At 32.9% G+C, this 18715-nt stretch overlaps 1 protein-coding gene across 2 annotated transcripts in view; it reads right to left on the bottom strand.

The window, feature by feature from the left end:
• The window catches only part of LOC140447044 (uncharacterized), a 33933-nt gene extending 15688 nt beyond the window's left edge, over nucleotides 1-18245 (bottom strand). Inside the window, exons 1-3 of one of the 2 annotated variants that reach the window (XM_072539630.1) lie at nucleotides 17658-18245; nucleotides 8459-8614; nucleotides 4930-5383 (exon numbers count right to left, since the gene is read on the bottom strand). In XM_072539630.1, coding sequence (XP_072395731.1) covers nucleotides 4930-5383; nucleotides 8459-8614; nucleotides 17658-18123 — 1076 coding nt within the window. In that variant the 5' untranslated portion in view covers nucleotides 18124-18245. Of the gene's footprint in view, nucleotides 1-4929; nucleotides 5384-8458; nucleotides 8623-17657 lie in introns of both variants that reach the window. The other variant, XM_072539631.1, reaches the window with a different exon arrangement.
• Between the last annotated feature and the right edge of the window lie 470 nt (nucleotides 18246-18715).

The following is an 18715-nucleotide window of genomic DNA, read 5'->3' as shown; positions in this document are numbered from 1 at the left end:
TGGAGACCGAAAAACAGAAATTATCAATAGATAAATTATTACAGCTAATGCAAATACAAACACTAACAATGAATGAAACATCAAAGAAAATGGATAGAGTGTGCGCTCACACACTCTAGTCTCTCGTTTGATGTTATCACTCTTGCAATCTTAGCATTTGCAAGATCTTAGCCTTCTTTGCTTCTTGTTGTAGTAGTATCGTACCCAAATTGGGCATAGAATGCTGCTTTGTATACGCTACGAGAATTTATTCTGTTAGAACATCCATTCTGATCCTCCAACTTACGCCTATCTTACACTCACATCTTAGACTTATATAACTCTTGCACGCAAATAGTGTTCTCTGAAGTATCTTTATATCTCCTTGGCGGTATACATTTCTAAACATAAAAGGTAAAATAAATAGGTGACATGAATGCTAAAGTCGGAAAAGAGGAAATGCATATATAGAAAAATAACAGGTAGACGAAGGTCACATGAGTCAAATGAAAATGGGACAATATTAATAGAATTTGCTACAGGGAACAAAATGAAAATAGATAGCACAAGTTTTGATCAAAAGACATTCATGATCATAAGGTAACATGGTATTGTCCTGTTGGAACATCAGATAGATTCTGTCCTAATAGAAAGCAAACATAATAATAATAAGGTAATAATCGATTGCATGATATAGAAGAACAACGGCAGACTATGTCGGATGCAGCGGAAAAGTATACAGGAAGAAAGCATATAAAGAGACGGCAAGACTGGTTCGATAAAGAACGTATAAATACTTTGGTAAAAAGAAATAGAGCGAAACTACAAGATATAGAGAAAATATCCAAAATGCGATGAAAACTATGTAAGGAGAAGAATAGAAGCTAAAAGAATTTACAGAAAAAGAAAAGAAAACAGCTAGAATAGCAACTGAAAACATAGAAGAAGCCTATATAAAGAAAGAGTTAAAAAATTTCTACTAAGAAGTTAAGAAAGCCAGAGAAACTAAAAAGAATAATCCACAAGTTTGCAGAACCAAAAAAGGTTTACTTTTGGAGAAATAGCAGAAAAATCAAACAGATGGTTGAATGAAGTCAAAGAATAGAATAGAATAAGAGACCTAAAAAATAACAAAAGTGCAGGAGAAAGTGATATCCCAGCTAAGATTTTTAAGGAAGATTGAAGGAAAGAATTTAGTAATTTGGCAAAAGAAAGAAATGCCGAAACAATGGAATAGCACACAAATTTGTCCTATCTATAAAAAAGGAGACAAAACGGAGTGCAAAAACTATAGAGGTATAGCACTATTTGTGTAATCTATAAAATACTTGCAAAAAATATTAGGAAGAGATTAATGAAATACGGGGGTCGGCATAAGTCAAGCAATGCTCTAGAAAGATCGGCATAAGTCCGGCAACGCTCATAAGTCTGACAATGCTGTTGAAAAAGATTAAAACGAAGCATGTTCGTGCTTCAGCTCAGACAATTGAGTTGGTGTCATGATACCACGTGGTAGTCGAGAAGACGCGTTTTCAGAATGAATAATCGATACAAGATCACGCTTCACGAAAGTGTTTTTTTTTTGTTACGTCGTATCTTTGTACGAACGCGGATTACGAAACTATGTTTACCAAATTTTAACAACAATTTCCGAATTCACCGCTACCAAATCGTTCAACAGAGTGAAAGATATACCAGAAATTCTTAAAAACGGGCTCTGTTGCCGAGGCGCCGCGTTCTGGACGACCGGTCACTGTAACAACTAACCAAAATATGGAAACAGTGGCGCTGGCGTTTGTTGAGCATCCGAATCAATCTGCAGTGTGGCTATCAGAAGATTTTCAAATATTCCATCGTTCTTTATGACTAATGCTGAAACGCATGCACTATAGCAGATTGAAATTTTGCAAGCGGTAGCTCGGATGCAGTCAGAACGATCCGCAGTTCCAGCGTTCTATTTTATGTACGGATGAAGCAATCGTCAAGCTAAACAGTACGGTCAATCGGCATAACTGCGTTTACTGGAACGACCAGAATCATCTTTATTCAGTCTTTATTGAAGAAGCATTAAACGTGCCTGGGGTGTGTGTGTGGGTAGGTATCCATGCGGTAGGTCTCATGAGTCCATACTTTTTTGAGGGCCAACGTTATCTGGAAATGCTTGAAGATTTACGTTGGCAAATGGTCAACGATCCAATACTTGCGAACATCCGTCATTTCAAGCAGCATGGTGCTTCGCCGCCAAACGCGGCATGTGTGTGGGAGTACCTTAATGTTTATTTTACAGAATGAATAGGCGGACGAGGAATCACTGAGTGGCCCGCATGGTCATGTGACAGGACAACCTGTGGTTTCTTCCTGTGAGCCTTGTCAAGAACCGTGTTTTTGCAAGAGGACCATGTACTTCTAAACTCAGCAGACGCAGGGAGTGAACACAAACTAGGACTAGCAAAAATAAGAATGAAAATTGCATCAAACATTTTCTACAGGAAGTCACCAAGGAAAAATTCAATGTAGAATCACTGTGGAAGGACTCTACAAGAGAAATGTACCAAAGGAGACTAGCACAAAAGATAAAGCTGAAACAAATAGACGACATCGAAGATATAAACGCGAGCTGGGAGAAAATTAAAAACAACATTGAAGAAGCAGCAACAGAAGTTCTAGGAAAACGCAAAGTCATACTGAACAAAAGAAACAACAACAATACACCATGGTTCAGAAAAAAAATAAAAGTGAAATGTAAAGAGAAACAAGAGGCCTACACGAAGTACAAACAAAAAATGAATACTGGGAACAGTTTACAAAAAGGATTGAAAGCAACTTCTACGATACACAAAAGCAAATATGGAGATTTATAAGAAACCAACAAAAAGAAATGGCAGAATTAAAGGAATACAATAACATACCAGCAAACAGATGGGAAAGATAAGCATGCAATATAGAAGACATAAATGGATGGGTGACAAAACAGAAACATGAGTGGAATGAACACATTAGTAGAATGGCAGAGGATAGGATAGTACGAATAGCACGAGATAAGTCACCAAATGGACGAAGAAGTATTGGAAGACCAAGAAAAAGATGGTGCGATAATTTAAACAATTCATGAGGCTAATATTGAAGAAGAAACAGGCTTTAAAGCCTACATACAAGGAGGAAGAAGAAGAAGAAGACCACGCACCCTTCCCAACTCAAATTGAAGAAGAATTTAAAAATCTTCACGGACAGCTTGACGTGCTTCACCGGACCTGCCTCTCTGTTGCGAAATGTTGCAGTAAATGCATTGATTCAATGGGTATCAATTAGAACACTTACAGTAACCCTTTTTTAAATCCCTTTTGTATTTTTTTTTTGAATAAATTCATTCTGACGCTGCATTTTTTCTCTTAATTCAAATTTGTTATCTGATTTATGCCTACCCCTGTATGATAAGAAGGTGGTCGAAGAATACCAGGGTGGTTTTAGACTAGGAGGAACAACTACTAATCAAATAAGTATGTTAAAATAAATACAAAATAATAGCTACGAACAAAACTTAGGATTACATACATATACTATTTATCAATTTTAAACAAGCATACGTCTCCATAAATCGAACGATGCTATATGAGGCCATGAAAACATTACAATAGATATACCAGAAAACCTTGTAAGGCTAGTGATAATGATACTTCGGAACACGAGAAATAGTGAGCATGAACAAGTTCGCAGTGAATAGAGTTTAAAACAAGGGGATCTGCTACCAACAAATTTATTCAATCTAGTATTAGAACAAATCGTAAGAAGATCAAATATGAGTACAAACAGGACTATTTTCAATCGCAAGGAACATTGCATAGCGTACGCGAATGGTGTGGTGATACTAGCGAGTACAAAAAAACATCTAAAAAAAGTTTTACAGAAATTTGAAAAAGAAGCGGACAGATACGGATGTACAATAAACCAAACAAAAATGCAATATATGGACATGATATGAGACATAACAAATAACAGTAAATATAATTATTAAAATAAAAGGAGTAAAAAATGTCAGAATTTGAATACTTGGTATTAACCATGACAAACACAGGAAACGAAATTAAAAAGATAGGCAAACGATTAATGAAGGGAAACAGAGCGATAAGGCCACTAAATTCAATACTGAAATCAAAAAATGTGTCAAGAACAGCTAAACTGCGATTTAGTCGAAATTCTATGAGACACTAATCCGACCCATAGTGATGTATGCCAGCGAAACGTGGGTTATGAACTAGCAGGAAGAAAAGAAAGTAGAGAGGGAAAGGTGCTCAGAAGAATATTTGGGAGAAAAATATTAAAATGAGAATGAATGTAAAACCAATAATTACTGCAAAAATACGAGCCCAAAGAGCTAGATGGCTTGGTTCACATTATACCAGAGAACCGAAATTTCAAAACAATACGGAAGGCGGAAGAAATGGGGAAAAAGAAGAGATATCCAAAGAAGAAATGGTTGAAAGTAGTAAAGTTAGACTTGTCAGAAATACAGAAATGTCAGAAATACAGTGTGAGAGATTAGAGAGAGAAAGCAAGGGAGCGAAAAGAAAAGGGAGGAATATAACCAAGTTTTTAGAAGCCAGGGCCCTACAAAGCCTGTAGCGTTGTTTCTGAAGGCCTGTAAGTCTTTCTGAAGAAATGCGGTCACATTGTGAATTCGGCTTTTAACGATAATTAGGCTCAGTTAAAGTTTTCTCAACGGTTTCCCTCCTCTTTTTAATGCATTTTTTAGATATTTCCCAGAATTTTACATATCAGACTAGAAGAAAAATGGATGTGAGTTTGATTTCCTAACGTGGTAAAAATTGATTTAACTTAGTTACTTGGGTAAAATGGTAATGTGATGTTATTATTACTGCTAAAATTATTTAAACAGCTTCAAGTACAAAGCGCTAAATAAAAACTAAATGTATCAAATAAATTATAACTTACTTATTTTCTGTTGTATCAGACGAATTCCTAAAGCGGCCTTTTGGAGACTTATGGTCTTTCGACATCTGTTGACTTCTCTCAGTTTTCTTTTTAACAATTTTCTCCAAACTTGAACACCTACTATTTAATAGTTGCAGAGCCTTCTTTTGTACTCTAACGTCATGTTCTATTTGTTTTATTTGTTTAAAGTTTTCCCTGGCCTCTAATTTAAGCAAACAGAATAACGTTTCCTCTTCTGTTGACCAGCAAGTGCACCCATGCCATTTTGGTAGCAGTAAACTTCCACATTTTTCACATTTGTCTCGTTGAGTATTACTTGAAACATTTGTCCTTTTATTACTACTAGTTTGTGTATTATTACTATTATTAGTAGCATGGATATTATAAGTATTAGTTCTGGGAGGCTCTGGATTTTTGCTGCTGCCCTTGTTTTTCCATTTAAAAGATGAGAGGACTAAAAAATTATTCACATCAATAAGAAAAAGAAATTAATTAACTACAATGTGAAGACGATATAAATGTAAGTAATTTTATTTATGAACCATTCCAAAGAAATCAAAATTACCATTTCCACTTTTCCATAATAGTTATTTAGAATTATTCATAATGGATTTTGTAATTGAGCAAACGCAACAAAGCAAGAACTTGCAACAAAACATGTTCTCAGATTTATCATTTGTACCGCACTGATTATGACCTAATATTTAGTGTGAGTTCGATTCCCACTATAAAATCAAAAACCTGTGTTGCCGCTTCGAAGCCCCTGACAAACTACGAAGTCGTAATCTGTCTGGTAGAGCTCCTCTAGACTTAATCTTTCGGAGTCAATGTTAAACAATAGTTCCTATATGTCTGTTTACATTTAGGGATATATATGTATATACATTTATATATATATATATATATATATATATATATATATATATATAGACATGTAAAGATATAATTTCATCCTCAGGAGTTGCAGCAGACTCGGCAAAAATAAAAGCAGTACAAGAATGGCCCACACCAAAAACAAACACGATGTTCGAAGCTTACTTGGCCTTTGTAGTTACTATCGTCGCTTCGTAAAAGATTTTGGAAATATTGCCAAACCTCTTCATAACCTGAGCGAGAAGAAGTTTCCATTTGACTGGACTCCAGACTGCCAGCTTTCTTTCACCACTCTTAAGCATAAATTGAATCAGAGAGAATAGGGTCTTTTCTAGACTTATATAGGAATAGAGAGAAAGTGCAGGAGGGTAAGGAACACGTCATAGGATACATTAGTAAAACTCTGGAAAAGGCGGAAAGAAACTACTGTGTCACCAGAAAGGATTTATTGGTGGTCGTTAAAGCAGTAGAACATTATCGTTGGTTCCACTAGGGCAGAAAATTCTTGATAAGATCCGACCATTCCGCCTTGCAGTGACTCCTCAATTTCAAGACACCTAAAGGCCAAATAGCTCCATGTTTGAAGAAACTACAGACCTATGATTTTAAAATTTGCCACCGAGCGGGAAGAAGCCAGGAAAATTCGGACAGTCTCCCGAGAAGACCATGCAAAGAGAGGAATTGCTGATTCTGCGAGCGCCAAGAAGAACGACAAGCTCGACAAACTATATTGCTAATCTTCAATATTCATGAATCTCATAATGTACAAAATAGCTATTTGTTTTATTTATCTCAGTTTTGCCAGTTCAAACACCATCGAAGAATGAAGATGCACGCCATTATGACGCTGTCTACAAGCATAGGGTGCTCGCTATGATAGAGTCTCAGGCGACAGAGGTTTTATGTCGATTCATGGTATAACTAAGAAGAAAATTTGAATATTTAGTCAGTAGTCTGAATAAAACAGGAATCGCGCTAAGTGATAAAAGGGGAAACCATGGAAACCACCACAGACTTGACGACGAAATTAATAGTAAAGTACGCGGTCAACTGATTTAAGGGACGGACCAGCCATTATAGTCTTCACGACTCTACCAAGCTGAATCTACCAGAAGAATTAAACGTAAAAAAAATGTACAGGATGTTTCTAGAGGACAACAAAGGCGTGACAGTATCTTATGAAACATACCGGAGTATATTCTGCACAGATTTTAATATAAGTTTTGGTTATCCACGCGCAGATACTTGTAGTGTATGTGATGAATATCAAATTAAAGTTAAAGCATTAGACGTTGAAAAAAAAGGTACAAATCATCCGAATCGCTCAGCATCCCTTGATCGTGAGATTCACAAATTACATGTAGAAAACAAAATACATAAACTAAAAGCAGGCACTTTCTATGACAGAAAACGACAGTCTCGAATTAACAGTAGAAATAACGCAAATTTTTCAGAATCTATCTGCATAGATTACGGAAAAAATCTTCCAGTACCTAATATTCAAACTAATGATGCCTACTATAAAAGGCAACTTTCTGAATACGTATTTAATATTCACGTACTGGCTACGTCACAAAGTATCTTCTACATGTATCCAGAAATAGAGGGGAAAAAAGGTAGTGATGACGTTTGTTCTCTTGTTCACCACTTCGTGTACAATATTATGCTACGAAATACAAAACACCTAAGTATCTTTTGTGACTATCTTTAATGATGACATTTCCATTAAGAGGGCACTCATACTTAGAGTACGATAAAAATATGGGAATTTATAATAAAATCCTTCATAAAAAGGTATATAAAAACCCAGTCGGGCTATGTTAAATAGACAAAACGTTTTCGGAATAAATATTCCATCATCAGTGTCAGGTTAATACATGAATGTAGCCACTAAATATGTGGGTGAAAACCCTTTAAAATTATTAATTGAAATTTGGTTTACATTATTTCTTTTATAAGATTAAGATGTTAAAATTACCGTTGGATTGGTAACACGGCGACATATGACTCTACATTAAGTTGCAAGTCCTGAGACTTCCAGAAAGCAACTGACTTCAGTTGCAATTCATAAATTTTTAATATATGGTATACAGCCAACTAGAGGAACTTAGTTTCCTTGTAAAAATAATGGGACATCAAATCTGCAACTAGGACAGAGGTTCCTAACGATTGAATTGAGGTAGTTAAGGATGCTCGTCAAACACCGACGCCATTTGAGGTAATTATTGTTGATCATTCATTAAGGAGACTATGTGTTTAGATAAAGTACAAAAAGGGGCACATTGCAAGAATGAGCCCCTTGTTCCTTTACAGATATCTGACATGGTGCGTGAATGTTAACAGACCGTCTATAATAAGTACATAATTAGAGAAACAAAAGTAAATTTATATTATACAGGCATTCAGTAATAAGGGGATATTATTTTATAGTTGTTTATGTGTATTTTAAAGAGGCCATATGTAAATTATCCCTTAAATATTGATTTAATCAAATCGAATAAAATATCGATGAGCCCTTTTTATTCCTGTACCCTTCATATTATATTCAACACATTTTGAAAATTAATAAATTCATTAAACAAAATTTTTAAAGAAAAATTTAAATACAAAATTTTTTTGGGGTATAGTTATTTCTAAAGTTTAATATTAGGCTTACCTTTTGTTATATTATTGTATATATCCATTAGTATTCCTTCTTCTTTACTCTCATTTTTAATTAATATCGATGAATGCGAATTTGAATTCCTATTTAAATTGCTCCTTGAATTTATTTTACGGCATGTGACGAACTTTGCAGAATTATCGATACCACCTACAAATCTGTATGTAGTAAAATGACAGTGTTTATACGACTTAAACTGGAAGTCACAAAATGTATGAAGAACTATACACAAAAATTGTTATATTATAATATGAATTTTTAGTAATGCATGGAGGCTGAACAGAAATTGGGGAAAAATATTCAAAAATGTAGTCTAACCAATGGGTCGAAGATCTATCAAGAATCGAACAAGCAAGGAAAACATTCATGAGCGTGAAAACATTTTTTACAAGATCAGACCTTAGTCTACAGCTTAGAATCCGAATGATCAGATGTTACGTTTTTCCTGTCTTACTGTATGGCTGTGAAAGTTGGACAATGGACTCTGAAATAGAAAAAAGAATAGATGCCTTTGAGATGTATATATACAGACGAATGTTGAGGATTCCATAGGTACAAAGAGTTACTAATGTTGAGGTACTTCATCGCATGTGTAAACAAAAAGAATTACTAAGAATAATCAAAGAGAGGAAAATGCAATACTTGGGTCATGTGTTGAGAGGCGAAAGATATGAATTACTATAAGTTATACTGGAAGGAAAAGTACAGGGCAAAAGATCAGTAGGAAGACACCAGAACTCGTGGCTGAAAGACGTGAGGAGATGGTTCGACCGCTCATCCGCAGAGATCTTTCACGTAGCAGTTTCCAAAACTACAACTGCCATTTGGATCGCCAACCTTCTATTTCAGAAGTTATATTTCTAAGCCAAGTCTTTGGACGCTTAAGCGTAGAACGCTCTGTTGTTGCTGCACTGACTGGCAGTGTAATTAATATTTGCAGAAATATTCAGATTTTTGGATACATAGGTATGAATATCGCAGTTTTCTAATACTTCTAAAATACAATCAGGAAGTTTTCCATTATTTTGCACGACTCTTTTCCACTTTTGAATCCGTAGTGAAAACTCTTGTTCTACTGTGGAATATACAGTAAGTAGTTGGTCCAATAATATCCTGGAAGGTGGAAGTTAAGATATTGTCTAAAAGGGGTAAATAAATAGATCTTCGGAAATATTCTTCGCAAGAGTTAACAGATTGGTTTTGATGACAGGTTTGACGAGAAACTATACGAGGCATCTTCAATTCAATGTCTAGTTGTTCAGCTATTTGTTTACTTCATAGTAAAGTTTGCTAAAAACAGATTCAGCATTTGATCTTTTATTTTGAAGAATGCGTTTAGTGTCCTCTATGGCCTCAGTAGCCTACTTAAAATCTCATTTTGGTGACTGAAGAAGACGACTAAGTGATACAGTTGTACCTAAAACATTAATAAGACAAACTACTGTTTCACAGTTTCACAAATACCTTGGACAGCAGCCCCAGTTCCTTTATTTGTATTCATTAACGTATCAGACAGAGCTAACGCAACAACGATATTCACTTTGATATTTATTATAGACAAATTATAAAATGTAGCACACAGTCTCAACAATTATAATACATATTCAAATTACAAACAACCAATTCATAGACAAAACTGAAGATAAGAAAAAGGCTTCCGTATAATTCTACACTTACCCCTACAGTAAATGAGTTTGAATCAACTCTTGACTTCCTGCTTATAAGGTTGATGGGTTTTAAATTATTTTTTTAGGATTATTTGATTGATATTTAATTTTGTTTTGGGGGTGGTCATGACCCCCGTGACCCCCCCTTGGATCCGCTACTGATTATTATTGAATATATTGAAAATATTGAAAATTTTTCAAAATATTAGAATATTTTCTATAATTATAGAAATTGAAAAATGTGGTTCGGCGAATTAAAAGTTTAAAATTTGAGCTGGACTTTTGTTTTTGTTCTCTAAAATTTAAATTTTTTTTTAATTTAGCGATGGGCAACTGACGTGGGAAGGGGCTAGTATAAACATTACATAAACACCAAAAATCAGAATTAAATATCAATCCGGAGGTTAAATTACCACTCTTAGAATTTTTAACTCAAAAACACGGCTTTTTTGCCCACAAGATCGAGGCCAAGTGAGACACCTGTCAAATTGGTATAACGAAGCGTCAATTAATAAAGATCTCAAAAAAATTTAAAGAATCTCCTACTTTTTAAAATATTCTTTTTGGAAAACGATTTTCTAAGTGGAAATCGAAACGGTAAAAACAAACGGTAAAGTGTAAAATTTTGATTTAATTGGTTTAATATCATATAAATACAATATTTAACTTGAACATGTCACAAGAAAACAGTTTCATAACCTGGTTATACAATTTCTTACTTTGATTTAGTAAGAGTCTACAGTATCCGCGGGAAGTCCTAAGAACCCAATCCGTTCTCCAATCAAGTTTTAATAAAAAATAAACTTTATTTCGTCACAACTGTATAAACCATTTAGCACATTTTAGCAGTCAAAATGTGTAGTATGAGATATTACAAAAGGACTGCCATCTAGGGATTCATCAATTTTTTAGTCAAACTTTTTGTAAATAAACAATTAAAACGTCAAACTCATATTGTTCATATCTTAAAAACTTAGAGTCTATAGAGATTTTCGTCAACTATCCAGTAATTATGACTGGCACTCCCCTATAAAAAGAAGACCTATTCTTAGCGAATGACAGGGTCATCTATGTGGCCAACCATTCGAAATACAAAATTTAAAGCTGTTGGTGTTCCGGACACGGAAAGTAAGTAAGTAGCCAAGCGTAGACCAGAAAAAGTTATACAGGTTCCAAAGGTCAACCCGAATCTGAAGCTAAAAATGTTGAAGAGTGAAAAAAGTAAACAATTAAAAGTTGAAAATAAATCCCAAATAAAATTGGGCGCATTAAAACGCAAGGCTACAGATAAAAGAAGAAGGTGTCGAAGATAAATTAATTTTAAAGAATCGTCTTCCGAAGAAGATATAGATAAATCAAAAATATGTGATGACAACGTATTTGATGACAGTTCTGAATTATTTTCCGAAAACACTGAAATGTGTTTGGTTTGTGGTGAGTTTGGTGTAAAAACTGAACTATGGTACATACAGTATGATGCAAATGTATGGAATAAATTCATTATTTCAGAAACAGACGACTTTAAAAACTTTAAAAAATCTTAAAACAAGTTAGTTTTAATTTTTGAATGGCCATCAACTGCTATGTATTGGAAATTACGTCATCAGTGTCGGCGTAATGACGTAATCGACGATTTTTTTAAATACAAACCGAGGTCACGGGACAGCTCATTTGAAAGGTCTCCTTATCGCCTTTGCAACGGTATAATCATTTGAATATTTATTTCTACAGGGTTAACCAAAACTGTTGGTTTATTAATACAATTAACTTATAACAAATGTTTACTTAAATACAATTAAATTACAACAATTGTTCAAATTGACGACTTTAAGCAATAACTCAATTTGAAAGGTGAGCAATAAATTCTTTCCTAGCGGTTTAGATGACAAGGTGTTATTTATGCAATTTCCGTTCTGATGCGCTCCTTCAACTCTTCCACATTATTCGGCCGATTTTGATACACTCTGCTCTTTAAATTTCCCTACAAAAGAAGTCTAATGGAGTCAAATCCGGAGACCTTGGTGGCCATTCGATTGGTTCCCTTCTACCTATCTACCTACCTGGGAAAACGTTATTAAGGTAATTTCGTACTTAGTAACGCCGTAGTGTGGGGGAACCCCATCATGTGAGTACCACGAATCATTTATATTTGGAAATAGCTAATTCAGATATAGCAACAGATAATCCTGTAGAAATTCTAGATAACGAGAAATAGTTAAGTTTTCCTAAAAAAAAAAAATATATGGCCCTACAATTTGATTGCTTATAATGCCGGCCCAAACATTCACCTTTTTGGGATATTGTGTCCTATACTCTTCCATCTAATGTGGATATTCACTTGCACAGTATCAATATGTCTGGCGATTTACGTGACCGTTCAGCATAAAAGACCCTTCATCAGAAAAAACTACTTTTTGTCTGAATCCCTGATCTCTGTCACATTTTCCCATAACAGTTTCGCAGAATTTAATTCTTCTACCAAAGTCATCTTCTAATAGCTCCTGGACTAGACTTCTCCTTTTTTAACACTCTTACAACAGTTGATTGGTGGGCATTATTATCTAGTGCGACCAGTTTCTTGGCTTCGGATATTGATTTTCTACCACTACTAGGAAGATCTTTAACATGGCCCGTTTCTCTAATTTTTTTTTAAATCTTACTTACTGTTGATTGAATATTTAGTTTGCGATTAGAGTATTTAGCATTAAATAAATTAAGAACTTCTGCTTGAGTCCTCACTCTATCTCCATAACCAATCATGATTAAAATCTAGATTCGTCCTGTTTCTGTTAGTTTCATTTTTGTAAATGCTGTTATTAATGTCGGCAAAAAACTCGAAGAGTAAAAATTTGGCGTCTATTATTTGATAGATTCACAGATCATCGACAAATAAAGACGAGTCAATGACAATATTGATTTAAATTTTTTTGAAGAATAACTTGGAATATTTACTACAATAATTAATTTCAGATTATAATGTAGCACTGTTTGTTATCAATGTATTTTTTTTCGGGACCAACAAAAAACACCATTTTGTTTTATTCCCAGTGGCGTTCCTTAGTGTATTTTAGTTCAGTGAATGAATATTTATTGTAATTCCATGTTACTTAACAAAGTTCATAATTTTGATGAAACCTATAGAAATAAATATTCAAGTGATTACATCGTTGCAAAGACGATAAGGAGACCTTTCAAATGAGCTATCGGGTGGCCTCGGTTTGTATTTAAAAAAATCGTCGATTACGTCATTACGCCGACACTGATGACGTAATGTCCAACACATATATATCAGTTGATGGTCATTAAAAAATTAAAATTGACGTGTTTTAAGATTTTTTTTAAAAGTGGTCTGTTTCTGAAATAATGAATTTATTCCATACTTTTGCATCATACTGTATGTGTGTTTTTTGGACAATGGGCTCACGCTGAGTGCAGTGGATATGATTGCCCTGAAAACTATCAGTGGGACTTTTGTTCTATGAACTAAGTTGTTTGTTGTAGAAACAACTTTTGATTTTTAATATATCAACTTATGTATCTGATTATATTGTTTTCGTTCAAGTATTTAATGTTTTCGTATATAGCGATACCATCTGTTGTCTCATTATTTTCTTATTACTACTGTCGGAATTACCCCAAACGTCTGTCGGAATTACCCCGGTGATCGGGGAAATACCGACATTTTGCTAAAGTTAGGGAAATATTGTTTTTAAATTCGTAAATGACATTGTTTTACCAATATTACATACTCAATGGATGCGGAAAATTTTAGTCATAGTATAGGTATTTTCATAAAAAACCTAACTAATATAAAATAAATCTGAAAATTTAAATTGTCTTACGGTGTCGGAATTCCCCAGGTCTACCCTAATGGGTATCATATTATAATATCGATAATATCGATATAATATCGATAATTAGCAATTCAATCAGCAATTAAAAACATTTTTTTTATTTTAACCCAATTTTAAAGTAGAGAACAAAAAATATTGGAAGGGAAAAATCCATATTTGATTGATGCTCTAACAGCAGTTAAAAAGTTTTTACCATCAATGAACACAAGTGACATACCAGCCTGCTACTCAAATGAATATGATATCTACACTTATAATGCATGGTACAATGAATACACAAGGTATGATATTGCGCATGACATTTGACAGCTGGCCCAGGAGTGTGACGTAGTTAAGATCGCCTGAACCACCTCGAACCCATTATTACAGCTTAACGTACACATTAATTTTGAAATTATGGTTAAAAAGTGATCTAATTTTTTTTTAAATGTTTTGTTTTGGTTATAATTGAATAAAAAATATATTTTCAGTAGCGTAAAACCTTTACTTCTCTTAGAGATTCAGGCAAAATATTTATTTTTGTTTTCATACATATTTACTAATAATATAAGTACTCTTTTTGTATGCAAATCCCTTGAAATTTAAAATTTTTCTGCAGAGGAAATACTGTGAATAGGTAAATAGTAGTAGATTTGCTTATTCTGATTCACTGTCACTCACTTCCAAGCAGTTTTACTGAAATAAAAACAAAATAGAGTACAATAGAGAAAAATCTGTTTTACAATTCAATATGGTATTTTAGATGAGTTATAATGAAATTTAGTAAAATAAAAAATATACACATTACTATAACCTACCGATTATTATATGCAAAATTTACTTATCAAACAATATAATAATATGAAAATAAGACACAAATTAGTTCAAACGCAAAACACAATAAATATCGACTTCAGACGACTTTACACCGGCAAGACAGAAAGCTTGTATAAAAACAAAAGTTCAACAATAATATTTATCAATGGTGACTATTGCAAATTGCAAGTTATGAGATAATAAATATATTTTAAAGTATCTTAATACTTACTGAGTCATATATTTTATAATAGAAAAATAATTTATATATATGCTTATATATGTGTCTTTATACAAATGGTGTTTAGTTACTATTTATTTATACTGTATAGTATATAGTAGTTATTTGCCATTGTATATCTGGTTTTGTACCTTTTTCAAAGTACGCTGTGCAATTGCTTGTTGCAATAGTGACAATGAAGATAAAATCTTTAGGTTTCATACATTTCCTAAAGATAGCGTGACCAGAAAACTGTGGATTATATCTTGTTGTAGATAGGATAATTTTAATTGTAATACTGCAAGAATTTGTTATACACATTTTAAAACTGAAGATTACCAAAGAAATCTACAACAGGAACTTTTAAATTATGTTTCTAAAAAGGGTCTAAAACTCAAACCTGAGGCAGTACCTAGTCTTTATTTGCCTAAATCAACATCGGTTACCCTTTTAACCAACCAAAAGAAACGCGTACAAGGAGGCGAACACAGAGAGTCCAAAAAGTATGTTGAGCAGCTTCTTACTACTTCTAGGTCAACGACGTAAGTCTAAATCTTTATTTTTATTAATTATTGGTCATGAAACCTTAATGGTTTTTTCATATCGATTTGTTAAGTAAGAAATTAGCCTCAGCCTGCTATGCAATTTGCAATAAGAACTGTTTCGGAGGAAATCAATTTAGCATCTTCCAAAATAACATATTTTTCTTTGTTAAATCATGTTATCATTATTAAAATATACAATGTTATCATTATTATAAACAATACCAAGATAATTTAATGTGTGAATATTACAAAAATGTCATTTTAAATGTTGTGCAATATTGTGTGCCCTCACTACACTCATATTCGATGGCCAGCTAGCTCATTCGATATAAATAAGGTTGACTTTGTTATTATTTATTTTGATTTTGTGTTTAGTTCAGTAGGTATATATACGTACAAATTTTGTGTACCTCCATTACCACTTTTCTGTATCTTTTTAAACATCTGAAATATCGAACTCTGGAGTATAAGTTAATTAACCTGTACCTACGTGTAATAAAAGATAATTAAAACTTGTCTTATAAAGGATATCTATATTTTATAAAGGATAAATATTATAATAACATAATTTTATCATCTCTTTATAATTACTATAATTAAATTAGCCAAATTATATAAAAAAAATTTAAAATTAAAAGTCTTTTCTATACAACTACATTCAAATGTTGCGGGAATAAGCGATCTTGACTACGTCATGCGCGAAAGCGAACCTATTTTGGAACATTATGTATCATACCTTGTGTATTCATTGTACCATGCTTATAATGTACCAATTATAAAAACATTATTAAAAAAAAAATAGTTCCCATAACCTTTGGGAATATTATAATTTTGTAAATTCGTATTACTATAATTACATACGAATATTTACAGATGCTTCAAAAAAATCAAAAATCAAAAAAACAAAAAAATCAAAACCTTGAGGAAGCCAAAACGGGCATAGGAACACACATACCTAGTATAAATTATTCCTTTTCTGAAAAAATTCCTTCACTTATTAATATCTGTACAGCTGAAATAATAGCTATTCAAAAGGGTCTAATAATTTGCGAGGAAAAAAATTTTGATAAAGCTATAATATTTACGGACTCAAAGAGCGCTATAGACAACATTAATAACAATATGATAACTGCAACAAAGGATTACAGAGTCTTGCAAGTTAAAAAGAAACTATACTATTTAAATAAAAATGGGAAAGATATTAGATTATGTTGGATTCCTGGACATAATGATATCAAGGGAAATGAAATAGCTGACAAACTGGCAAAGATTGGGGCTGAATTAAATATTCCTGCTAAAATTCGATTAAGTAACTTGGATATCATGCCATTATTAAAAAATAAAATATGTTCTATGCATCAAAATAATTGGGTAAATTCTTTTCAATATAAAGGCAAGTGGTATAACAACATACAAAATTTTTTCCTAATAAACAATGGTTTGACACAATCCCATACATAGATAGGCGGCATATTACTACCATTATTAGAATGAGCACTGGTCATTGCCTGACAGGAGTACATTTATATAAAATCAACATTCGCGATAATCCATACTGGGAATGTGGGCAAATTGAAACACTAGAAAATAAAAGATTATGATGTTTATCAGGAGCTGATCAAAATTAATATTAAAACCCCAATTAACATACCAATGCTTCTATGCGATATTAACCCTAAAATTATCAAAATTCTTCTCAGATTCCTACAGATCAACCATATAAAATTATAACTTTAATAATAACCTATCCAATATTAACATTTAAACCAATTATAAGAAAATAGAAAACATAAATTAAATGTAGATATGTAGATAAAATGTCTATATTCACTGATATAATTGATATTGATAATAGGGCATGAGAAATATTCTCAGACTCACGACAGTGGCCCAAAAATTAACAAAACAAATGAACTGGCTGATTAGTCAGTAGAATAAAAGCCAAAGAGAAGAAGAAGAAGAAGCAGAGAACAAAAAATACAAAGGTAGAATTATGAGAGAAAGAATAATAAAAATACAGTTTTACTTAATATCAACATTTACATGGAATTTTACATGAAGTTTCTTTTCATGCTTACAGTTTATAGGAAAGTATTGTGTAAAAGTACATACCAGAAAATGGTAATACAGTTGAAACGTCATCCGAAACATCTTTCGTTACTTCTTTTATATTAACTTTTTTGAATGTATTTTGCCTTTTTGAATCTGCAGCTTCCTTTAATGTCAATTTATCTTCATTCCCCATTTTTGACGTAAAAACTTGAAATTTTTGTGTGTTTGCCATTGGTTTTTTGAATGGTGAAAAACTGGAAGTTTCCGCAACTTCGTTCATTGCATTTAGATCAAGAAACTGCCCTAACTCCGTACTGGTTTTGTTCTTAAGTTGAGTAAAAATGTTCTTTAAAACTTTTCCATGATATTTATTCTTTCTGTTTCTGGAAACTGCGGGTAGATTTTTGGCGCTTTCGACAATTTTGCTAAAAGATTCAAATGATTCATGTTGGCTTCTTAATAGTTGTGAGAATGAAATTTGATGGGGATACTGATAAAACTCTTCTGTGAAATCTTTAAAATGCATTAATGTAATTTATTTAATACTGGAGTACATTAAAAGACTTAAAATTTGGACTAATAAAACTAAAAGAAATCAGTTCATGTTCTTTGAGATCATATTGACAGTTTAATGACAGTTTCGAATTTGTATTGAGGTTGTCAATTTGACGAATTAGACGTATAAATAAACGTCATGTTTTTTTTCAACCTAAAACATTTTTCGAATAGCAAATTTAGTAATAAAATCGTTTGAAGTTACTAAACCGCAGAATAATAAACAATCAGAATGCCCACTCTGTTTGTCAAGATAAGTACGCGCAGAAGGAATCAGCCGTGTTTTAAACGGAACCAGTGCTGTCAGTGAAATTTTATCTGGTGTGCATAGAAAAATTAACCCGGTTTAATTTATTTACGGCAACCATAGACATAATATGCACTATTTTATTCGTACTTTTAGTTGAAGAATATATTAGATTATTTCAAATTTACTAAACCCTTAATCTCTAAAAATTTAAATTACAGTTCTGTCGTAGCTTGTCACAAATTTGTCAAACCGATTCTATGTTTCCGTTTAAAATATGGCGATCGCGTGCTGACCATAGATAAAATTACACCTA

This window comes from Diabrotica undecimpunctata, chromosome 7 (assembly GCF_040954645.1).
Source record: "Diabrotica undecimpunctata isolate CICGRU chromosome 7, icDiaUnde3, whole genome shotgun sequence".
In the NCBI taxonomy this organism is placed as follows: Eukaryota; Metazoa; Arthropoda; class Insecta; order Coleoptera; family Chrysomelidae; genus Diabrotica; species Diabrotica undecimpunctata.
Note: the sequence above shows the minus strand (reverse complement) of the source record. Positions and strands in the feature narration are given on the sequence as shown.